This window comes from Eretmochelys imbricata, chromosome 1, assembly GCF_965152235.1.
Source record: "Eretmochelys imbricata isolate rEreImb1 chromosome 1, rEreImb1.hap1, whole genome shotgun sequence".
In the NCBI taxonomy this organism is placed as follows: domain Eukaryota; kingdom Metazoa; phylum Chordata; order Testudines; family Cheloniidae; genus Eretmochelys; species Eretmochelys imbricata.
Window position 1 is genome coordinate 49,384,828 of NC_135572.1, and position 25,999 is coordinate 49,410,826.

The following is a 25,999-nucleotide window of genomic DNA, read 5'->3' on the forward strand; positions in this document are numbered from 1 at the left end:
AGATGTTCTTTTCCTGACTGTAAACCTTTCTGTAGCTCTGGTTTGGAATGTGGGGTGCCGTCCTCTGACTAGAAGTCTGAGGGAGGCAGCTCTCTCCCTTCTGGGCATAACAGCCGTTCAAAATATAAAAGGGAAACAAAATAATCCTGCAGTCTGCAAAACAATCTGGCAGAAGGCACAAGGCAGAAGTTCAGTAGTCTCTGTGAAAGGGTTCCTAATCCCCTGTATGTTTACGGTTGCCCAGGCTGAGTGCCCTGGGCCCTAATGAAAGAAAAATGAATTAAAGATGGTCCCTCTGTGTCTCCAGAGGGTCCATGCAGCAAAGGCTCTTAAGCAGCTCTCCTGGGTAAGCAGCCCCTGCTCTGCACTCTAGTTCTGCTTCCCTCTGAGTGCCACCCTGCACTGGGCTTGGATACTTACTTTTAAGAAGCTGCCCATCTCAGGTTTGACAGGCCTCAAAGGTACCCACAGGAGCTGTTTTGCCCTTTGCTGACTGGGGTAGAACCTGTTGGTGAAGTTTCATGGCAATTAGACTTTCATTGCATAGAATAAAACAGTCTTTGACCTGCCTATAAAGAATTTTCAGACTGGTTGGAGTCAATTAACTTCACTTTAACACTCACTGAGCCAAATTCTTCTCTCAAGTATACCACATCGTACAATTTTAATGGAAAAGAATTTGGTCCACTGCATATTATTAGGGCCTCTAGATTTTTCTCTATTTATTCACAAATATATCCTCATTTCTAATTATTCAGGGACAACTAAATTTAAATACTTGGAAAGTGGATGCTAACCCATCCATTAATATTACTACCTTTTGGTTAATGAAGACTTAGTACACTGTGGAAGTGACAAACTTAAAAATGTGATGAGCATACTGATCTTTAAGTGTTTCATTCTGCCCAGCTACAAGCTATGAAGTGACTTTCTCATTTTGTTTTAAAGAGGAAACATGGATTGTGGTCCATCAGAAAAGGACACAAATGAGGTGCAAATATAGAAATAGAGAAAATGGGATCTAAGATGCCAGTTCCTTAGAAAATGCTTTGGGGGGGATAGACTTCTAGTTCTTAAAAAATGGAGAGTATGATGGAGCTGTGGTTTCTATTTCTATATCCCAGAAGAAATGAAAGTTTGAGGCAATGTTTGTGTTCTAGTTAGGAATTTTTAATTTCATTTAAAGATTCTCTCTCAGTAATTATAATTTGCTTCTTCTTAGTTGAAGGTTAATTTTAATTGTTCTACTGGCACATGGGAGTTTTTTTGTTTGTTTTTGTTTGTTTGTTTGATTTTATCTTGGAAGTAAAAAATAAAAAATCTGAAGTGCACACATTATCCTGAAAGACTTTTGCTCTCATAAGTGATCAAGTCAACAGTTTTCTTTGTTCTGAGAAACTGCAAAGTTGCCATATTTCAACTATCTTGAAACATGCTCTTGTAAGTGAAAAAAAATAAGTTGCTCACAAAGGTGCTCTATAGTATCTTTTTGGACTGAAGCAAACATATCTTTTGGATCTATGTATGTATTCAAGTACTGGTGTAGCAAGAATTTCTATAAAATGTCGACAATGGTGATTGTGGTCAATAACAATAAAAGCTTGAATAGTTTTATGAAATTTTATATTAACTTTGGGGAATTTCTGTCAGTGTTAATTTCTACTTTACTCACTTACACCATTTAATGGTGTTTACATTTTTAGTGTCACTTTTATTTTAACATGCAGACTCTCTATCCACATGGATGATGAACTTCGGCACATTGCACAAAATTCTCTTCAGGGTCTACTTGTTGACTTTGTTGACTGGAGAGAGGATGTGCTCTTTGGTTTTACTAACTTCCTACTACGCGAAGTGAATGATATGCATCACACTCTGCTTGATACTTCTCTGAAGTTGCTGCTACAGTTGCTTACACAATGGAAACTTGTAATACACACTCCAGGAAAAGCCAGTGAACAGACAAAAAGCAGATCATCAGAGGTATGAATAAAAGTGAACTGCATTCCAATAGTTATACTCATTTATGACCTTATTTAACTTTTCCTGGATATTGTTCTGTTTTATGTATGCCTTATTTACTCAAGTTGTGCTCCAGCAGAATTCACTGCTGTTAGACCTTTTTCCATAAAACAGTTAGTTCATCTGTCTCATAGAAGCATAGAAATGTAGGGCTGGAAGGGACCTGAACAGGTTATCTACTAGTCCATCCACCCATGCTGAGGCAGGATTAAGTGTACCTAGAACAGCTGTTACCCTTTGTAGCATAGTACATGTCATTGTAGTGCAGCAACATAGAAGAAAGTATGTCAAACCAAAATAGGCTTGTTAACAAAACCACATAAAAGTGGTGGGGCTGACAGGAAGACTTTTTCCCAGCATTGTAACTTACAGATAATGCTAAAATGCCATAATGTTTTTCTGTTTAACCCTTCAAACTTTCTAAAATTTGACATATTCATGATCTGTGATCACTGGTTTGTGAGCATCTATATAAACCATTCCTAAGTGTTACATTGTCTCATGACTATCTATCTATCTATCTAACTGGTAACATCAAAGGGACTAAAATGATTTTTTCCAATTAATTACTTTTATAAGCAACAATAAAGCCCCACTCATCCAAAAAATCATTATGTGATTAAGATTATGTCCCCCAATGGCCATCACTAAGGTGCCACAAGTACTCCTTTTTATGAAAAACTTAGTTTATCTGAATTCCCATATGTCCAAATAAATTCCTTATCTTCCATTTTGTTTGGATAAATAAGCATTTATAGCCAGGATTTTCAAAAGTGAATTTAGGTGTCTCAGTATTTTAGGTGCCCAAACTGAGATATTGTAAAAGGGCTTAATTTTCAACAGTAGGTGCATGATCAGCACTTTTTGAAAATCAGCTGAGCAAGAAACTGAACAAACCATTTGCTTTTAATAGAAATTTTCAATAATTTTTTTGTTTGTATTCCCTAAACAATCTGACAAAGTCTAAAAGATTTGGTCATGCTTTCCAAAATTCATCACTCTATCTTTCTCATGTATTTCACTATACTAGCACCAAATTAACACCTATGTCACGAAATATCATGCTAGATTAGGTTGAATAAATAATACTATATAGACCCAATGTGTTTTTAGAGGAGGTCACTATGCTTCACAATGTTGCCGACTCTCATGATTTTAGTGAGTCTTGCAATATTCATTTTTTCTGAAAACCCCCAGCTTTTGGAGTCCCGTGATCACATGAGAATCTCAGCTTTCATTTAAAAATGAAATTAAGTTTCCAGACTATATAGTCGGGGAAGAAAACTTGAAAACATGACCTGAGTGCACCTTAAAGGCTCAAAAACCAGAAGACAACTAAAAAGACATCCTCCTCCCTTTATTTTGGTTTTAATTTTTATCAGTATTGTCATTTGCAGGAGGCTGACTCATGATATTTGGATGCTTGACATCATCAGCACTGAGATTAACACAATTATTTAATGATCTGCTGTAAGGCCTTGATCATGCATGTAGAAATGCTCATTGCTTATTTTGAGCCAGCATCTGAAAAACAGTGGAGTGGAGCTTCACCTCCCTCAGCTGCCACATTGGTCAGTTCAAGGGATGGTGAGGGAGCTGATTGGTTCCAGCAAAACCCCCTCTCCAGGCATGTTTAAGCATTCCTGGGCACACTGCAGCTTTCTTCTTGCTGAAAGCTGTCCCATCTGCCCAGTAGGTACTTTCGTTGTCAGAGCTGGGTTTCCAGCAGTGACGGATTAGGCACTGGGCCTACGGGGCCCATGCCGAGGGGCCCCGGACAACTCAGGGGCCCCAGAGCCCTGGCTGCCGGGTGAGCAGGGAAGACAGGGAAAGCCCCCATGCCTGACCCTGCTCCCCAGTAGCAGCACCAGGCAGGCACAGCAGGAGAAGCCCCTGTGCCCTCACACCTCCGCTCCCCAGCAAAAGCCCAGGGTGGCAGGGGAAGCCCCCAGCGCCCTGACCCTGGTCCCCCGCAGAAGCATGGGAGTTGGTGGGGGAAGCCCCAGCAGTGGGACCCCCGCTGCAGCCCCGGGACTGAAGGAGCTCTCGCTACCTGCCGCAGCCTCAGGACTGGGGTAGCTTTTACTCCCTGCTACAGCCTGGGGCTGTGGCGGGGGAACAGAGCTTCTCTGGTCTTGGGGCCGCAGTGGGGGTAGGGGGGCCAGAAACTAGCAAAATGATTGCGGGGCTGCAGTGGGGGCGCAGAATGGGGGGACCGTGGGTGGAATGGGGGCAGGGCCCTGGAGAAGAGGCAGAAAGGGGTGTGGCTATGGGCGGGGCTGCAGGTGGAGGGGCTGCCATAGGAGCGGGGCAGCAGATGGAAGGGATGGGGTGGGGCCCACCACTTGCTCTGGCCCAGGGTTCCCGGAAACCTTAATTCTCCTCTGCTTTCCAGGCCTGCTGTGGGTCTAATACAGTTGTTTTTTGGGATCAGGGAGGAATTTTTCCCTCTGGGCAAGAATGATAAGATATCTAGTGGGTATCCTGGAGGCCTGGCAGGTGGGGATAATAAGGATAAGTAAAGGTACTTATGAAAATACTTAAAAAGGGGGAAGGGTTAAAAAAATTTCAATAAATAGTGTTGTGACTTGTGGCTGGTGTCCAGTGCAGGTAATAGGCTTCAGAGGGTCAGCACGTGGGAAAGAGCACAATACCTAGGAGGGCCTAGTGGATCCTGTTAACCTGAAGGATGAGAGGAAGCCTTAAATCCTCACAAACTATGTACTCCCTTGTCCACCATCATGTCACCTTGCAGGAGGAGGATAGTGGCATTTAGCAGTGGGCTTAACCATGAATTAAGTGGAGAGCCACTACGAGAGCCAATCCTCATTCCTTCAGTGAATGTCATGGAGCCATTTAACCCCACCTATGGTGACCAGATGTCCCAATTTTATAGGGACAGTCCCGATTTTGGGGGCTCTTTCTTATATAGGCACCTATTACCCGCCACCCCCGTCCCGATTTTTTATACCTGCTATCTGGTCACCCTAACCGCTCCTGGGACCCAGTTAATGCCTGATAGCTTGGGTGGGATCAGTCCTGGCCAAATAGAGCACTTCTCAGTAACCTCATCCTCATCTCCCATTAATATTTCCCTCTTCTGAGTATAGTTTTCTCATTTCTTTACAGCTGATACCAAACGGATCCAGCCATAGGATACAGTCTGAAAGAAGTCCTTATTCCAACGTACTGCATGCTGTGGAAGGATTTGCACTGGTACTACTTTGTAGTTTCCAGGTTGCTACCCGTAAACTAGCAGTTTTGATTCTCAAAGAGATCCGTGCTTTATTTCTCGCCCTGGGGCAGGCAGAGGTATGGATTATTTTTAGAAGTTTCAAAAGAAAATTTTCCAGAGATAAAGCTCTAAACTAAAATTAACAGTGCTGCTTTACCATAATGCATGTAATGGAAGAGGACATTTATTATATATAAAAACATTTGGCTTATTTGGAATTTGCCATTTTAATGTGTCTGATTATTGCAGCCCTTACAGTTCATGGGCTGTTGACTATAAAGCATTAATAACGTTCTTTTTGCAAAACCTGTTCTGTTGTTCACAAAGAACATCCAGTTTTGCACAACATCAAACCCTTTTTCAGTTTTTTTTCAGTTATAAAGTACACACAAAGGTATACTGTAAAAATATTCCTTGAATTGGGCAAATAATTTTTGCATCATCTGCGTTATTAATTTTTAGTGAAGATAAAATTCACTATTACAACATCTCAGTATATTCAACAAAAACAGCACAATAAACATTTAACTTTATTCACATAAAATATTCCTTGTACAGTACAGAAGTCTAACTCTTTTCTTGTGTACAGATACAAAAGTATGTAGAGTCTTGCTGTGTGCGGTGGCCCCAACACACTGAGCCATCTAGCTGCTTGAGAACACAAATATGTGTGTTCATAGAAAAGGAATGCTTTAGTTAAACAGTTAAGCTAGGTTTTCAGTCCTTTGGTACCAGATGTCCCAAGTCATATGGGATTTTCTGATGAGCACTTTTGTTCAGTAAACAGTGAACTAAGGCCAGTAATTAACTTCCTTTCAAACCACAAGCTGGGCTTGACTTCGAGGTTAATACAACAAAAGGTAAAATGTATCCATCAAGACAACCACCTGAATATATTTTTTACCAGTTCTGTATCTTATAATCTTTCATGCAGTTCTGTTTCGTGTATTGAACAAAGATGAAAAGAATCAGTTAGCTAAGGAAAGTAGTTGACTGCTATTACTTAATTTGTACAGGATGATGACAGGCCTATGATTGATGTCATGGATCAGCTAAGTTCTTCTATTCTTGAAAGTTTTATTCATGTGGCAGTTTCTGATTCAGTAAGTACCTGTTTATTTTCTGATGATAGACATTTGCAATATACCACCAGCTATTACATGTTTATAGGGGCAGATCCTCAGCTGGTGTAAATTGTCATAGTTCCATTGAAATCAGTGGAGTTATGAGAATTTACACCAGCTGAGGATCTACCCCTTAATGTACATAGCACCTTCTTTGTGGTAAGTGTGAGTATTAGTTCTGTGGTTATTTTTACCCTGGCAGTCATAAAATATACACTGTACTACAGTAGCAACCAATTGTGCTAGGTGATTTACAAACATAAAGAAAGACACAGTCCCTGCCCCCAAAGACCTTATCATGCAGAAAGACAGATGGGTGAGGAAGAGGAATACAGCATGCAAGCAAAATTGTAAGAATGATGATTGGTATGTATCTTCTTAGTTCCGGGGGTTTTATTTATGGGTAAAATTTTCAAAGTCAAGTGACTTAGGTACAAAAGTCTGTAACAAAACTGAAAATTTCACTGAAAATTTATATCTATGTCAGTATATGTATGTATATAAATGTGTACATAAAAACATATGCCCATCTATCCTCCTGCTTAGTCATTGTTCGTTCCTTTGTTTTGTTTTTGTCAATAAAAAAGTTTGGTATATGATATAAAAACAATTTTGTATATACAATTATGACCCGATAACATCAGTGTTTTTCAGATTTAATTAATGTAATTAGTTACCAAATTTACACATTTTTAGCCTTCATTCACATAGATATTTTTCTTAAGAAAAGAGTTAAAGAACATACAGTAGAGAAATGGTTTCTTCATCTGATGGGAACAGCTCTTGCCAATAGGAGATGCTATTTATAGCTGATTAATGCCTTGATTGAACAAAACACTTGAGCATCTTTATTTAGGAAGTAGATGCCTAAATGACTTGCTGAACTGTGGCCTAAATAGTTGGGAATAAGTTACTACCACTGTGATATTGATTTTTTTTTTTCTCTCCACAGACTACATTACCATTAACACATAATGTGGATTTGCAATGGCTGGTAGAATGGAATGCAGTCTTATTAAATAGTCATTATGATGTAAAAAGCCCTTCCCATGTCTGGATATTTGCACAGTCAGTTAAAGATCCATGGGTTCTCTGCCTCTTCAGTTTTCTTAGACAAGAGAATTTACCAAAACATTGTCCTACAGCTCTTAGCTATGCTTGGCCATATGCTTTTACGAGGTTACAGCTAGTAATGCCTCTTGTGGATCCAAAGTAAGTGATACTCTGTACACGGCTTTCATTTGTTAAGGGTTAGTGACATTATTATGTAAATTCTTTAGTCCTACATATTCAGACCAGTTTGACAGTCCAGCTATGCTAATAGTATCCAAACTTTTGGTATTTGATATGATGATTGCCACTTTAAACTGTAATGATTCCTTTTCTTATTTCCTTCATTGATTTTATTTTTACATCATATAATATTTAATAGTATAGTTGTTGTTACTTAGCTTGTTTGGTTTTTTAAAAAAGCTCTGGAAAATTAAAATTAGGAACTGGAATTAACTATTTTTTTTTTTAAATTCCAGTATCCCTGTTAATGCAAAGAAAACCAGTACAGCGAGCAGTGGAGACAACTATGTAACTCTGTGGAGAAACTATCTTATTCTCTGCTTTGGAGTAGCGAAACCCAGTATTATGAGCCCTGGACACTTACGTGCTTCAACTCCAGAGATCATGGCTACCACTCCCGATGGAACAGTGAGCTACGATAACAAGGTGACATGGCATGCTTCAGAAGAATTATTCCGTAATTATTTTAAATATGTTTTTAAAAGAATTTACATGTGAAAGTCAAGTAGTAGCGATAAAAGTACATCTGAGGATTATTTCGATATATGTGATTTGGTTCAAGTATTATTATTTATTATTGAAAACATTCATTTGTATAGCACATTACACCATTTGCCATTAAACATATGACAATTCCCGTGGTATTTGCAGCACATTCCTGTGTTATGTGATTAATGCATATTCTAAGTAGTATATATTCAAGGTATGGAAATGTTGCACATAATATGCTAAAGTTAACTTTACCATGTGTCATGCTTTTAATGCAGATCACTCTGTTAAGTACTGTTATAGCACATACATAAACAATAAGGCACAATAGGTGATGTATTTCTGCATCATTATTGCAATTCTGGAGTGTGATATGAAACCAAAGGCCTAGTGGTAACTGCTTGACAAATGTACTAGTTCCTACAAATTCATTGACTGGAGTCTTTTTTGATATTGTAAACTTAATAAAAAAAGTACAATACTGTCTATGAAAATAAAGTACAATACTGTCTTGGAAAATACAGAAAACGTTTAAACCAGGATGGATAAATGTTGATTAAAAAATTAAAATCAGATTTTTAATTTAAATTCAGATTTATTTATAAAAATATGCTATTTAAAATTAAATTTGAAATTGACAACCTATGTTAAGGCCTAAACGTTGTATAATATATTAAAATAATTTAAATTAACCACAAAAAATAATATTGGAGTACTTGTTTGCTGCCAAGATTTAAAGACAGTCAGCCCACTGAATTGGTGGAAGTCACCGGCTAAGCACCTGGATCCAGAGTTGGTGAAGTGCCAGACCAGGTTTTGAGAGCAGTAATCTTTTCTGCAGATGAAGAGACTGTTTTCTTCATTTCTGTTTGTTCAGCTAGTTCAGTTCAATGACTCGTTTATGCAAAGTTAAGTAACCAGTTGGATGCTGAAAAATTAGGAAAGCTTGTTTTTTTTTCTTCCAATCTATCAATAAAAACTAGATGTGAAAGGATGAGATCTACTGGTTCTAAAATCTTGAAGGATGTAGTTACCAGAAATAATCTGTTCAACTCACTAACAATAGATTGATATTTAATCAATATTTAACCAAGGCCATTGTGATCATCTAGTCATATTACACAGACCATAGAACTTCCCCAAAACAATTCCTAGAGCATACTTTTTAGAAAACATCCAATCTTGATTTCAAAATTGTCACAGACAGAGAATCCACCACGACCTTTGGTAAATTGTTCCAATGGTTAATTACCCTTACTGTCAAAAATTTGCATCTCATTTCCAGTCTGAATTTGTCTGCTTCAACTTCCTGCTGATGGATGAAAGGATGGATAAACTGTTTAATAAATCAGTTAGTTTTAAATGCAAAACATGTTTCAATAAACTTTTTTCTTATGCTTTGTAAGGAAGTTTTATTTAATTAAAAATTGCTGTTTTGTGCATTTTTAATTTAATTTCCATCCAAATAGAGCTTAACATCAATCACTAGTAAAAATTAATCATCATCTAGTAAATAAGAAATGCAACATTCACCATTTTCTAACATAGAAAAATGTAAAAAATTAAGAGTCTGAATAAATGTAAGCTAAAGCTATCTAATTGCTTAAATAAATGTGTATAGATATAGTGTATCCTCCTGGTTAGCAAAAAGAAGCACCAAATTTAGTGAAAGAGTATATCTGGTTGCAAATCAACATGTTTTAATGGTTACCAACCAATGACAATAAACCTTTTTTAAGGAATATAAGTAAGTTCAAATGTAAAACAAGATTAAAAATCAGTGATTTAAATCAATGTTTTCTGCATGCTGATTTAAATCATGATTAAAATCAGTGATTTAATTTACTTTGATCCATATATTTACTGGACTTTACTCACATGGATATGATGTAGAAGACAGCCAATTAGAACATATCCACAGTTATAAAGTCATTTCATTATGATTTACAAAAGGCACTTTTTGACTCTTAAATTATTCTTTTTTTGTTGAATACTTATTCATGCTTTGAAATCTGTAATTGTTTATTTGATATAGATAGTGCTAATAATTAAATGTTGGTGATTTCTTAATAAATATATTTTAGGCTATAGGAACCCCATCTGTTGGAGTCCTGTTAAAGCAGCTAGTACCTTTGATGAGACTTGAAAGCATAGAAATCACAGAATCACTTGTATTAGGATTTGGAAGAACAAATTCTCTTGTTTTCAGGTACTGAACAGTTTACAATAATCCCAGGAATTTGCTTTTAATTCAGATATGCTGTTTTTGTTTTAATGTAAAATTATTAATTTTTAAAATTTTAATTCTAAAATGTTAGTGTTTATGTAATAAATAGGATGTTGAATTTTATGGGAGAAGGGAATGACAAGGAGCACTGAATTAGCAGTGTATGCTTGTGATGTGGTATTGGATGGAAGTTCTGGGTGAAAGCCTCAGATCGCTTTTCCCAATAACCTAATATTTCATAAGCACTAAAAAGCTTTACCTTTCTATTCATATTAGGTGTAATCTAACCAACCATTATGTTAGTACTTTCTCCACTGCCTTAGTGTAGAAACTGCAGCCCTAGTTGGAACCCTTCCTAAAATTTGTCCTTGCTCGTTGGACCACGAGAATACCAGTGCCCAAATATGTAGCTGGGAGGGAAAATACACTATCCAGATCAATAAATGTGTTATAGAAGCCTTATAGAGAGCAGTGTAATACTCTTTATCTTAAAAGGAGCATTTAATTCATGAAGATGGACTCAATTATGAAGGATTTTGTTTAGAACGTTTTTGTTTTGTTTTAATTTAGGGAATTAGTAGAAGAACTTCACCCATTAATGAAAGAAGCCCTAGAAAGAAGACCAGAGGTTAGTTCAAGAAATTAGATTTGTTTATTTAAATTGCAACATGAAGTTAAAAGTAGTGAATGTGTTTCTTTAATTAAAAAAAAAACAGAAAAACATCCTATTGGTAACTCTAGCTTGATATTTAATAAAGGAACTTTTCAATAATTGTGTAGAAAAAATTACTTAAAGCAATTCCATTTAAAACTGGATTTAAATGGATTATTTAAAATTAAATTATTGTGTAAAAATACAGTTCATACATTTTTATTTATATTTTTTAGGGGAGGAACAAGTTAGTTAAATATAGTGCCGCCTCTTTATGGTGAATTTAGATATAGTGAAATCCCACTTACAATGGTGAGAGAAAAAGATATTGTAACACAACTCAGCCACAACCATGTTTCACAACAGTGTTGGAAATATGGTTTATCTCTGTAGTATAAACAGGTCTTACCAGGGACTTCAGTTTCCGTTAGCCCTTGTCTACACTAGAAAGCTGCCCCGCTTTAATTCTACTGATATAGTTCTAGTTCTATAACCCTGTCACACTAGGGATTGTACTAGTATAACTATATTGATAACAAATCACACCCCTAAACAAAATAATTATGCTGGTACAACTTTCAAGTGTAGACTGGCCTTGTACTCAGGGAAAATATGACTTTTAATGAGGTTGTCCTATATTGACTGAAAAATCCACTACTAGTTGCAGTGACTGGTTTTATCACCTTCCCTTGATTTTTTTCTAATTTAGAGCCATAGGAAGAGGGGAAGGAGAGGGAAGACATACTTTCTGGTGTTCACTGGAAGACAAGACAAGACAAAACAAGTCATCTTTGTCGCTCTCTTCACTCCCAGGAAGTTGCACTTCCAGCTAGGTTAATCAGATGTCCCGATTTTATAGGGACGGTCACGGTATTCAGGGCTTTGTCTTATATAGGCCCCTATTACCACCCACCACCATCACCCTACTTACAGCTGTTCAGGCGAAGAGCAGGCCTTGCTAGCTGACTTCACATTTGTCAGGAGCAAAGCAAGGGCTTTTCTGGAGCTGAAGGAGAGCTTTCTGGAAGTGTTAGGTGAAGAGGAAGCATTGGGGTTCTGAGACACTTTAAACCACACTTTCTCCTAGTGAAAGTATAAAATACAGGAGAGAGTTTATGAACTAAGACTATCATGGCTGCAGGAAGTACTGTTGATGCTCACTTTCAAAGATCCAAGAAGCACCATTCTTGGATATCATATGATAATATTTCAGCACATGAAGAAAGTGTGTTTTCAGCACCAAAACTTGAATATTAAAAGTTATTTCTGGTCCAGAATTTCAAGAATACCATGTTCACTTTTTCCTTATGGACAAATATGGCTATAAACTGTTTTTTCAAGAATTGTTTAGAAAGTTAGAAATGTGAACATACCTCTACCTGTGTTGTTATGTAAGCATACCTGTACTATGGTACACGCAAATGTCATAGTACTCCATCATAAGTAAATAAGTCAGTTATACTGCTTTGCTTTAAACACAGCTTCAGTAACCAGGCTTGCATTATTTTAATGTCTGCACCTGCGCATGTATTAAGTATCTCTTTTTTTAACCCCAAGAATAAGAAACGCCGTGAGCGCCGAGATCTGCTGAGACTGCAGCTATTGCGAATTTTTGAATTGCTTGCTGATGCTGCTGTTATAAGTGACAGGTAACACTGTTTTGTATGGAAGAATTTCCATTGGTGATGTCATCATTCTGTTTGTTTTACTAGCTTCTTTGAACAATTATAAAATATACAAAATATGGGTTTTTTTAAAATATGCGACTATGGAAGCTTAAAATCTGTGTTTAAAGATGATAATGTATTACGTCACAAGTTAAATGCACTGTCACTCATATTGAAATGTTCAACTTTTTTTATTCTAGTACAAATGGAGCCTTAGAGAGGGATACTTTAGCCCTTGGAGCCTTGTTCTTAGAATATGTTGATCTAACTCGCATGCTGCTAGAGGCTGAAAATGATAAAGAAGTTGAAATTCTTAAGGACATGAGAGCACATTTCAGTGCCATGACTGCCAACTTGATTCAGTGTGTTCCAGGTATGATATATTACCTCATTATATTACACAACTACACTTAACACATGTGAAGTACATTGATATATTAATTCATTATTTAGTTTTTCTGTTTTTCTCTTTATAAGCCACGCTTCATAAGGTTGTTTTGTAGCAAATATTAGAGGGAATTTGGGCAATCGAGTACAGAATTCTCTCAAGAATCAACATAGCAAAGCTTGCAATGTACATATATAAAACTCTTCTCTTTCTAAGCCCAGCAAATGAACCATACACAGCCTATTGCAGCTCCAGATTTCTTTTACATAGGGCTTTATCCTGCAATCTTTGAAGTGTCAAAAAGGCCCATAGAAAAAAAAAAATCTCTATTGATAGCTGCAGAAAATGTTTTTTCAGTTTTAAACATATAGTGGAAAACTTGCTTCCAGTTGTACCCCATTTCAGCAAAGCGCCCTTTGGCCTTTCTTACAGCAACGGATTGCTCATATCTGCTCTTGCTTTGCTATATTATTATAATATGGCCATATTCTCATGCATTGTGTGTATTGCAAGATTGTTTTTAAAATGTAAAGTTTCAGAGTAACAGCCGTGTTAGTCTGTATTTGCAAAAAGAAAAGGAGTACTTGTGGCACCTTAGAGACTAACCAATTTTAAAATGTAAAGTAATTCTTTTAGCAGATAAAGTAAAAAGGTCTGCTTCAAAAGGCTTCACCTAACTAATAGAAACTAAAATGTGGAAGCTAGCTCACGCCCAGTACATTTGCTGTTTACAGAATATTTGGCAGACATCAACAGGCATACCAAGGAGTAGGAAGGAGGGAATGCAGAAGAAAGGGAAAGAGTAATGAGACCACACATTAACATAGGCCAGAAACGTGCACAACTGGATGGTTTCATGATTTGGTTGTTTTCAGGTGTATGATATATATAACATATATAAGAGATGTACAAAATAAGGAAAAGAAGTCTATAGTGAACACCTATATGTTGATACTGCTCCCATTTCAGTCAATGGAAAAATCCCAGTCATTTGAATGGTGCCATCTCATTAGCTGTTATCAGTGGACAATTTACTGAATTCCTTTTTTCTGTTCCCATCCATATAGGGTTTGTGTGAGAAATTACTCAGTAGTGAATATTTGCAAAGGTATTCCTCTTTGCATGTATTCTCATTGTGTTTATAATCTAATGTGCATTATCTATAGTAACTATATTTCTATGCACTTTGCACATTGAAACAGCCATTTTATATGTTCTGCAGAAAGCCAACAATAACTGTGTGTTTTAATTAATTCAAAATTTCTTTCTGAAGAGACTATTATCTTTCTGTTAACAAGCAGATGTTAAAACATGTCCAAAACTACAAAGCCATAATACGTAATTCCTTGACAAACACATTTTCATTGTCAGCTTCCGTTATCTTTAGATAATTGTAAATATTGGACTTGAAATTTTTATTAGTTAGCTAGACTAGACTTTGGGGTTTTATCTTATTCTTTGGATGTGGGGTCACCAGTAGCAGTGTGCCCTGCCTCTTTCTAGTAAACCAGAAATGCCTTTTTAATAGTGTAATCAATAGGTTCAGTGTGTCCCCTCTTAACCAGCTGGGAGGCCTGTGCATTAATTTCTGTGGTTAACAGGCCCTGTAACTCAGCAGAGATAGTTCTAGTATATGCAGTTCCATGTTTTTATTGGTCTTGTACCACTCCCCCTCCTGCCTTATAGCCAAAGGCAAAATGAGTCCAGCAACCTGTCAGTGCACTGGCGCTGCTTCAGGAGAAGTAGCAGCAGGAAGGGCTAGGCCCTCTCAAGGGAACTATTTTTTATCTGGATAATGCAGCACTTAAACCTTTTTGTCATTTCCTTCTCTTATGGATTTTCACTTTTCACTGAGTTAGGAAAATTTTCTCTTATTCATTTCAGCCCCACAGGGTGAATTTCTACTCTGTTTAATTTTGTATTGGACATTGCTATCTGAAATTCCTATTTTTGGGCTGGCATACAAGGATGTTGAAGAATGGTAATTTCTTCCCTGTTAAATTGGTTTCTCCCTAGTCTCTGTCTGCCATCTGAGAGATCCTGTCCCCCATCCTGTTTTGAGTTGGAAGAATTTTGAAAACTTCTAAATTTTTTTCTCACATTTTTTTTAGCATTAATAGATACTTTTCTTTTGCTCAGGAACTGTCTTAGCATTTGAGTTAGCCTACCAAACCTCTTTATAAAGGAATGATATGATAAAAGCTTTGATCTATTTCCTATCTCCACCTGTTACTATAGTAGGACAGCATTTATCCACTCTTAGGGCTTGTGTTGAAAGACCTGGAAATATCAAGTAGGTAGGAGTTTACCATGAAAGGAGTACGTGAGGCAGTGAACTCCAAAACCCTGATTCTAAAGTTAGTGTACACAGACATGATTATAAAATATAAACACATGTTCATTCAAAGCATTAAGGCTCTTGAAAATAAAATGTCTCTTATTAACTATATTAGATTGACAAAAGATGTTTAGCTACTTTGAACTAAGTGTATCCTCAAATATAAGGAAAGACTTTCTATTCATGGAAGTATGAAATTCATATACTATCACTACTGCCATTGGGAGAGGGCACTGACTGACTATTTCTATTGTGTTTATTTTACTTTAGCAAACCATGACAAATTTTATTTTTATTCCCTTAGTTCACCATCGGAGATTTCTCTTCCCTCAGCAAAGCTTGAGGCACCACCTTTTCATCTTATTTAGTCAATGGGCTGGACCTTTCAGCATTATGTTTACACCACTGGATCGTTATAGTGACAGAAATCACCAGATTACAAGATACCAGTATTGTGCATTAAAGGTATAGCATATTTTCCTTCCACTATGCAAAGTGATCTATTCGGTAAAACAGATTACAACAACAAAGCCTAAGTTTAGAAATGTAAAAGAGGCAGATATTGTGGTTATTTGTTTCCTTTTATTTAAAGTAATTGATTATTTTGAGAGAGAGAGAGAGAGAGAGAGATATCTAGAAAGTTAAAAATTCCTATTTTTCTTTCCAAAATTGTAATCTAAAGTTATTTCTCATAGTATACTTCTTTGTTGCCCGCATAGAGTGAAATTTTGTTTTATTATTTAGATTTTCAGTAAGAAAAGGCTCGCACTGACTTCAGTGGAAGCAGGATATCAGGCCCTAAGATCAAGTGCAATATCAGTTCAGTATCTGATACATCCTATTTCCAAAGGACTATATCCTGCACTTATATGGGGATGTACTCAATAGTTTTAAAAGTCTTGTCCAGCTCTAATAGCTACAACTCAAGCTCCTAAATAAACTGGGGAAATAATGTTCTGTGTACCAGTATATGCTGCATCAAATGATATAAAACAATTTTAATTTAGACAGAGAACATGAAGCTAATTAAATGTTTAATAGGTTTTATAATCTCATTAAGAACAGATTGGCTGAAATGACAAAACACATTTTGAAGCATTTGCAAAGTGTTCCTATTGCAGTGTTCCTTTAATGTGCTTAATTTTTTAATTCAGCATTTGAATTAATTAATGCAGTTTTTAATTATAATTAACCTATTTTAATTAATGCAGTTACCTTCTAGATCAATGTAAATGTTGAAATCTAGCAAAAAAGCACTATTTCACTAAAAACAGGTAGCAATTGGAAATGTCTTGCAAGCACAGTCTGTTAAACACATTCACAAATGTTAAATTAAACAGATTTCTCTGTATTACTAGGCAATGTCAGCTGTACTCTGCTGTGGCCCTGTTTTTGACAATGTGGGTCTTTCCCCTGATGGCTATCTTTACAAATGGCTTGATAACATTCTAGCTTGTCAAGATTTACGAGTAAGTACCTCATCAATAATGTATGGTTTTAAAATGATTTTAAACTCTGTACTTGTTGAATACAGTCCACTTTGTGACTGTAAAAAGAAAAGAAGTACTTGTGGCACCTTAGAATTTGTTAATCTCTAAGGTGCCACAAGTACTCCTTTTCTTTTTACGGATACAGACTAACACGGCTGCTACTCTGAAACCTGTCTGTATGACTGTAGGCTTTGTGACCTTTGTTTTGAACAGAAAACAATAGATCCATGCAGTATTCAATTACAAATGCATAATGAACCGTATCACAATAACGTTTAAGTAGTAAAAGGAATTTTATTATTTCAGGACACACAGTTCGTGTAGCATACTAAACTAAGCAGGGTTCTGTTATGAGGCTCAGACTGGTTTGCAGCAATATTTTAGGTTTTTCATCCATTACTAATACAAAGGTCAAGGACAGTATGATCTCAAAAAGTATTTTTTTTCTGTTTGGAGTATTTCCATCCCACCTGCTTCCAGGTCTTGTGAAGTAAGAATGTAAGATCATTTCCTGCTCAGTGATGTAGCTGCTGGTGAGGCAAATCTGAGTGAGTCAATGTGTGTGGGCAGATCTTCAGAAGGCGGCAAAAAACCTACTAATTTTAGGAAAAATGGAGTCTTTACCTTATAGCCTGGATCTGTAACAACCAAATATTTATTGACTTGTTAGTGTTTGAAAATAACTCCATGAGTACTAATTTGATGGATTATTTTTGCATTTAAAATGATTGTGCCCTAAAGACATTTCTGGTTAGATGATAAAGGGAAGAGAGGTTTCAGAGTAGCAGCTGTGTTAGTCTGTATCCGCAAAAAGAAAAGGAGGACTTGTGGCACCTTAGAGACTAACAAATTTATTTGAGCATAAGCTTTCGTGAGCTACAGCTCACTTCATTGGATGCATGCAGTGGAAAATACAGTGGGGAGATTTATATACATAGAGAACATGAAACAATGGGTGTTACCATACACACTGTAACAAGAGTGATCAGGTAAGATCAGGTGACCTATTACCAGCAGGAGAGCGGGCGGGGGGGGTGGACCTTTTGTAGTGATAATCAAGGTGGGCCATTTCCAGCAGCCACCCCCCTTCCCCCCCCCACACACACTGTTCTTCATAGGTTCTTGTCAACTGCTGGAAATGGCCTGATAAATCTGGATAGATATGGATGCTCTCATTCAGAAGTAAAGTGCCCTAAATTCGCAGTAGCTTAATCCTCCTCTATTTAACATGAAGATACTTACATGCTGTAATTAAGTCACCTCTCAGTCTTCTTTTTGATAAACTGACAGATTGAGTTCTTTATGTCTCTCATGATAAGGCATTTTCTCCAGCCCTCGAATAATTGTTGTGGCTGTCTTCTGCATCCTCTCCAATTTTTCGATATCCTCTTTAAAATGTGGAGACCAGAACTGGATGCAGTATTCCAGTATTGGTCTCACCAATGCCATATACAGAGGTAAAAATCACTCACTGCTCCCCTGTTTGTACATCCAATGATCTCAATATTCCGTTTTGCCACAGTATTGAACTGAGATGTGATACTGAGGTGCTTGTCCACTATGACCCCTAGATTCTTTTCAGAGTTACTGCTTTCCACGATATAGTCCCCCATTCCATTCTGTAGGTATCAGCATTTTGCCAGCCCTTAATCCATTTAAGATGTGCTTTATATGTACAGTATTAATTTTTAATCGGAATATTATGCAGTACTAAGACAAACACCTTACAGATGTCTACAAAGTTACCTTTATCAACCAAACTTGTAATCTCATCCAAAAAAAAAAAAAATCAGATTTGTTTGACAATACTTGTTTTCTGCAAAATACTGTTGACTGACTGGCATTAATTATATTCCTACTGTTTAATCACCAGGCCAGGGATTTCCTCAGCTAACTCTTTTATAACTATTGAGTGCAAGTTATTGGGCCTGCTGATCAAAAAGGGTTTATCCCTTGTAGATGTTGTCTAACATCCTCCTCAGTTGCTAATGAACTCAAAAGTTCTTCATTATCATATGATATAAGTACTTCATCCTGTTTTTTCCAAATACAGAACAGAAATATTTATTGAATGCTGATTGTCACAAACACATCTGCTTTTTGTGCATCATTATTAATAATTTTTCCATCTCAATTAAATAATTGAATGATTGCAAAGTTTTCTGTTGCTCCTAACATTTAAAAATCTCTTTATTGTCCTTAGCCCAGCCAAATATGGATTTTTCTCTGATGTTTTATTATTTTTTCAATTTTTTTGTACTTCATAATGTCTAATTTATATTGATGGATGTCTATTTCCCCCTTTTTCCAATTGATACATCTTGATTTTTTATTTCTAATTGCTGCTTTCACTTTACCGCTGAACAAAGATTGGCTTTTAGCCAAGTTTGTTCTGTTTCTTGATACATATTGATTGTGTAACCATGGCTTTTTGCCATCTAATAAATTCTTCTTAAAGAATTCCCAGTTTTCATTCACATTTTTCTGTCTAAATTTTTCTTCACAGTCATTTTCATTGATAATTTTCCTCAGCTTTGAAATGTTAGCCCTTTTGAAGCTCCAAATATATATATTACGGGTGGGACTATCCTCTGTTTGCCCCTATTGAATGTAATCACATCATAACCACTCATCCCTAGATAACCACTAACCTCCAGTCCAATGATTAATTTCATCTTTGTCCATCATAGTGAGATCCAAAATAGTGTTACCTCATGTTTGGCACAACACCTTTTGCTTCTACATTACCTGCAATCCAAGAAACAGAAAGATGTACTCCAAGCTTTACTTAAAGGATTAACGAACATGAATGAGTTTAGCCTCACAGCACTCCTCTGAGGTAGAAAATTAGCAGTATCTATCTTTTACAGGTTGTATAGCAAAGACACATGGATGTTACGGTCAGCCAGCAAGTGTGTGTTAAAGCTGGGAATACAACCCAGATCTCCTGACACAGGATATTAATCATAATATTATGCTTTGACCCTTATTTTGAAGGTCTATTTTAAAAAATATATTTAACATATATGGGGTTTGTGCAAGACATATTTTTATGAAGTGTGGACTATTCACAACTGAGTTAAATCTCATCTGTGGTATACATAAAATGTATTTATGATAAACGCTCCACTTTATTTTTCTCCATAGTGCCCAATAAACATGGTCCTTTTTTTTTTTCATGTAAAAGGCAGGTTAGTTTTGTGACTTTGTGTCTATCTCCCTGAATAATTTTAAGAAACCTTGGGAGGATCTTTTTTATTTTTTACAGAAAATAATAATTGGCATTCTGTGTGTATTCAGGTTCATCAGCTTGGATGTGAAGTTGTAGTCTTATTGCTGGAACTAAATCCGGACCAAGTAAATCTTTTCAACTGGGCTATAGATCGGTGTTATACTGGATCATACCAGCTTGCTTCTGGGTGCTTCAAAGCCATTGCGACTGTGTGCGGAAGCAGGTATTAATAAACCTAGAAGTAGACTGTCCCTGAGGCAGTTAGTGTGAAACAAGATCAGGGCTGCTATTTCTAAGATGTTTACTCACCAGATATTTTGTGTAATCCTACTTGTTTCTGTTGGAAACAGATTCTAAATGTTCTTTTCCATTAAATTTAAAAATAATGGTTGAAACTGTAAGTGTGTTTGCTGTTGGTTGCTATATTGCCCTGGGTTGCATGCTATGAAAGACACAGAAAAAAACTCATGTATGTGAATGGGAATGGTGAAGCATTAGCACAGCCAAGTGTTATACTGCCTTAGACCATCCACTGAATAACAGTCACCTCTGTGACTTTGCAGCAAACAGGAGAAAAGGCACCAGATCTGGGGCCAGATGCAAAAAGTTTGGAAGAGCATCTCTTATCACATGAAATGCGTCTGCAAACATGCTTATTTATACTGACAAAGTCAGCACAGTATTGGGGAAAGGTTAAAAAAATAATCTCTGCCTTATCTGTGTATGTGATCAAGTCTGCAAGGGAGTGGCCAGGGTGTTGAGCAAGTTCTGTATGGAATTGCAGCTAGCATTCCCATGTCATGTCTTTTTACGCAATGTTTTGAGGCTACACATCCCTGTCACTCTCTTACAGGCCTGCCTGAGGCACATTTTTTGAGCATGTGATAAATTGCCCCTTGTAGTCTCCTGTTGCTGCGTAGGCGTTTGAACTTCTGATCCTTCCATGCACAGAAAGGTAAACTAGGGCCTAAACCTTTTTATTTGTAACACCATTTTTAAACCTAGTGCCAAAACAATTTTTGATGGATTTTTCCAATGCCTTCAGACTAAATAATATGAAAATAAAAGTTTTCTGTGTTGCCATTTGCCAAACAATTATTTTGTCCTTTTTCTAACTGCCCTTGGATTTGACCTGAATTTCCTTACCTTTTGTGTTCGGATTAACATTATCAATGATGTTAACAGAGTGGGAGCACAAAACATTGTTTTTTTGTATATGTCCTGCATAAACATTTTTTTTTCTTAGTATCTTTTCAGGATTAAAGTGGAAAAAAGGTTTAACAGTTATTTTGAAATAAAGGATAGTTTTCATCTGACTAGGCATTTGAAGTGCTGATATATTTTAGACTGAGAGTTCTTGACAAAAACAGTTTGGCAAGATGTCTGATCAGTATGTTTTGAGAGAGTAATGTGTGGGACAGTGCAAAGTTTCAAAACATGTTAAGTATTTTAGAATTTGGTATATCTCTAAAAAACACTATTTTGTTCTTATAGAAACAGCTGCAAGTACAAGCTGCATTGCCCTGAGATTTAAAAAGTATGATTGGAATTTTATGCTTGTAGATTTAGTAGCTTCTGAGATTCAGTTTTGCTATCTTAAAAGAAAACACAATAATACTAGCCCTTCACCTACAGTCTTTTCTCCTCAGATTTTTATTAGATAGGACTAAGTGCCCTGGGAAACGGTTTCATTGATGTGCCATTAGCAATAGTTAAAAATGCATGATCATTTTCAAGAAGAAACTCATATTTCAGCCTATTTGGGGAGCTATGTTGAGAGTTTAGCTAATACTAAAAACTGGTTGGCAATTTCCCATATTCCATCCTTTCGTCAGTAGCAATAAGTGTAGGGGGACCTCCGCTTAATCCAGCTGTAAATTAGCAATGTAGTATTGCATAACTTATGCCTCTCTTTCCACAAAGAATCCTCTCCATTAAAAAACTCAGTTTGTCCCAGCCCATGGTTTCCCATGCTACATTTCTATTGTGATACTGTAAATAATGTGTTCTGGAGTTTCACTAATCATGTCCCTACAGACTGGAATACTGGAGTAATTGAAAACATACACTTTATTTACACTTTTCTTCCATTTCTTTTCAACTAGTAATTACAGGGATTTTACTTGAGTTCAAATTCCTGGACGGCATATCCTTTGGCAACAGTGTGGCCAGTGGCATTTTGATGATGAAGTGGGAAGGACAAATGATATCTTAGTCAGTTGATATCTTAGTCAGTTAAGACTTTTTCCTTGAGGCAAAACTATAAAGTCTCCATCATACTGTATAAGAGAGGCTAACGGTTAGGTATCCGAATCTTTATTTATATACATTAAAAAAATCAGAACATTTATTTAAATAGTAGGGAACTGCTGGATGCTCACCATTTTGAAAATCAGACCACTTATTTAGGTGTCTAAATATGGACTTCATTGACTAATGGTAGGACCACAGGTTTGCAAATATTGACCAGACTGATTCATATGATTGTCAAATTCACTTGAAGGAGGCCTATACCAGATAGCCAGTGTTCTTTATTTTTAACTACATATTTATTGGCCATTTCACTGCTATTTTTCATGTAGCTTAGTTTTTTCTATTTTGTATCAACGTACTCTACAGTATAATTATTCTGTTAATGTAATCTTGTTTTATCCTAATCTTTAGATTTTTGTGTTGGATTCTCTTAGGCATGCTTTTGTAACCCTTGATAGTTTCCTCTTTCAAGATGCTCCCTCAGGTGGGGATTATTTGAACTTTGTGAACTGTGGGAGGAACCAGGTTGGGGAAGGACCAGATAGACTGACATGGAGCAGTAGAGCTGGGGTACACTAGTATGTGGATTTAGTAAAGATGTCCCAGAAATCACTCTGTGTCCATCCATCAACCCAGCAGCCTTTGTCTACGCTAGGTAATTTAGAACTTCCATTTCACTGCCACAGCAGCTCAACTGATAACAGTGGTGGAGACTCTAATGTAGACAGGATTCAGGTATTTTTTACCATCATGTTGTCTGCCCTAATCTCGGTGGTAAAAACCTCCTGAGTCCTGTCTATATTATAGCTTCCATTGCTTCCACTGGTGGAGCTGCAGTGGTGGTGAATTATGGATCCTAAATCTGCATGTGAAGACTCAGCCTAATAGACAAGATAATGAAGAAGGTTGTAGGTCAGTTACTGAACATGGTTAAGATCATGTCTACAATTTGGAACAATCTCGTAAGTAAGTCTGGAGGGAACTGTCTTATAATCAGATCCCCTGACTCATTTGTAATTGTAGTGTAAACAGGCTCTTAGTTCTGTATTCGTTATGGTCGAAGTGGTAGATATACAAATTCCACAATTTTATGTTGGCTAAAACTAAGGTAGTGTATTTACATATCTACATGGAAAAAGGGTAGAAATCTCCAATCTAGATTTGTGCAAGACCAAATAACATTACATGGAAAATTGCCTTTCTAGCAATGGTGCCTTCAGGACCCTGCTCTTATTTATCCACTCTACACTAAATTTTGAATACGTAGGATGGTGGAATTTCTTCAGCAAGAGCGTGTCATTTGTTGAGCCAATGCATTCCCATTCTTCATGTTTATCCTTCACTAACTGTTCAATCTGATAGAGAGTTCTCTTTGACTTTAATGTCTGGGAATGTGCAATTTGAGGAATATATCCTTTTCCAGAAGAGGCTATTTTAACTGTCAGTGGAATTGCTTGAAGAATATTTTATTCCTGGAAACTGTCTGCCCAACCATCTTTGCTCTTGGGAATTAGTTTATAAAAAAATTAGATACTATATTTTAAAAGAATTTAGGTTTATGGAATAGGCAATTGCAGTGCATTGCTAAGCATTGTCTCAAGGTAATTGTCCATCCCTCCCTCACCAGATGGCCACTTGACTCCGGAGTATGTGTCCATAAGTAAATAACTCCCTTTCCTATAGTCTGGTGTAGGAGTGGAAAAAACAGAGGTGATATTTTTCTTTATATCATTTTTACGCATAGGAAATCAGAGTGAATTTAAACTGAGATTCTAATGTTGACAAAAATGTATTATTTATTCTTCCAGGAACTATCCTTTTGATATAGTGACACTTTTAAACCTAGTGCTATTCAAGGCGTCTGACACCAACAGAGAGATTTATGAAATTTCCATGCAACTTATGCAGGCATGTATCAGCTACTTAAAAAAAAATCTCCTTTAAAACAGTAACCAAATGCAAGTGGCCCTATCGTTTTCACCATGAACTTCTTACCATGTATTACAGTTTGGTTGGGGTTTTTTACTTTTTGTTTTGAAACCACGACTAGGTGCTACAGTAATAAATATAGTATATAATAATAATCATAAATGCTGCCGTGATTACTTGTATACAAATTTAAAGCAAATGATTATTTATAATATTTCTGCAACTTGGAAATTTTACTGTGAAACATGTAGACCTTTATGTGATTTCTTAATCTGTTTAAAGTTGAAATTTGAAAGTTTTGTGCATTAATGAAATCCTTTCACTTCATTGCCCACTTTCTTCTCTTTTGTAGATTCTTGAGGCAAAGCTTTTTGTTTATTCAAAAAAAGTTGCTGAGCAAAGACCTGGCAGTATCCTGTATGGTACACATGGCCCATTACCACCTCTTTACAGTGTTTCATTGGCACTTCTTTCATATGAGCTAGCAAGGATGTATCCTGAGCTCACCCTTCCACTTTTTTCAGGTATCTGTCTATTGATATTTTTAAAAAATGTTTTCAATATTTGTTTTTTATGTAGTGTACAAACGGTGGCCTGTTAGTGTATTTCAAGTTGTGAATAACAATTAGATTGATATTTCTGGTCAGTTTGGTTATATTCCAATTCTATTGTACTAAAATTAAGCAAAATGCTTTCTAATTAGATACACAATTTCCTGCAGACATATGCAAAGTACAGTAGTTGATATTTAAAACTCAGGGTGTGCAGTCTTTGGGGGTGGACTGGGAAGGGGCTATGGTCAGGGGTGCTGGAACTAGGAGTGCCCCTGGCTTGAAGTGGTTTCCATTATATACAGGGTTTGCAGTTTTGTTCAATGGCTTTCAGCATCCCCACTATAAAAATTGTTCCAATGCCACTGACTGTGGTGGTTTTAAGGCAGCTTTGTGCCCTCACAATCCTGGGCTGTTCCTTCACTGGTTAATTCCCTCACTTAGAAATTTGCACCTTATTTCTAGTCTACACCAGTCCAGCTTTAACTTCCAGACACACACACGCACACATCCTGGTGGAGAGGCTGATTTAAGCAATGGATTACATACCATAATTAGTAATTCTACAGTTTCATATGTGCAATTTCTTAAGAATTCTTGGCTAAATACCATCTGGTCCTGCTGAGACCTCAGTCTCGGACAGTTCCTCAGATTTTTCACCTAGAAAGAATGGCTCAGGTGTGGGAATCTCCCTCACATCCTCTGCAACAAAGACTGATGCAAAGAATTCACTGAGCTTCTCCACAATGGCCTGGTCTTCCTTGAGTGCTCTTTTAACACCTCAATCATCCAGTTACCCCACTCATTGTTTGGCAGGCTTCATGCTTCTCATATACTTTAAAAAATGTTGCTCTTAGTTTTTGTGTCTTTTGCTAGTTGCTCTTCTGATTCTCTTTTGGCTTGCCTAATTGACTTGATTTGCCAGAGATTATGTTTCTTCTTGATTTTCCTCAGTAGGATTTGACTTTCAATTTCTAAAGGATGTCTTTTTGTCTCTAGCTGCCTCTTTTACTCTGTTGTTTAACCATGGTGGCATTTTTTTGGTCCTCTTACTCATTTGGTTTTTTTTATTTGGGGTATAAATATAGTTTGAGCCTTGTTATGGTGTT

At 36.7% G+C, this 25,999-nt stretch overlaps 1 protein-coding gene across 2 annotated transcripts in view; it reads left to right on the plus strand.

Moving 5' to 3' along the window:
- FRY (FRY microtubule binding protein) overlaps positions 1-25,999 on the plus strand; it is a 291,284-nt gene that overhangs the window by 147,163 nt on the left and 118,122 nt on the right. For both annotated transcript variants that reach the window (XM_077810042.1, XM_077810035.1), the window contains exons 18-31: positions 1,728-1,983; positions 5,152-5,334; positions 6,274-6,360; positions 7,334-7,593; positions 7,911-8,100; positions 10,248-10,372; positions 10,961-11,018; positions 12,600-12,691; positions 12,910-13,082; positions 15,740-15,900; positions 16,794-16,904; positions 20,226-20,380; positions 24,219-24,318; positions 24,692-24,863. In XM_077810042.1, the coding sequence (XP_077666168.1) occupies positions 1,728-1,983; positions 5,152-5,334; positions 6,274-6,360; positions 7,334-7,593; positions 7,911-8,100; positions 10,248-10,372; positions 10,961-11,018; positions 12,600-12,691; positions 12,910-13,082; positions 15,740-15,900; positions 16,794-16,904; positions 20,226-20,380; positions 24,219-24,318; positions 24,692-24,863 (2,123 nt within the window). The remainder of the gene's footprint in view (positions 1-1,727; positions 1,984-5,151; positions 5,335-6,273; positions 6,361-7,333; positions 7,594-7,910; positions 8,101-10,247; positions 10,373-10,960; positions 11,019-12,599; positions 12,692-12,909; positions 13,083-15,739; positions 15,901-16,793; positions 16,905-20,225; positions 20,381-24,218; positions 24,319-24,691; positions 24,864-25,999) is intronic.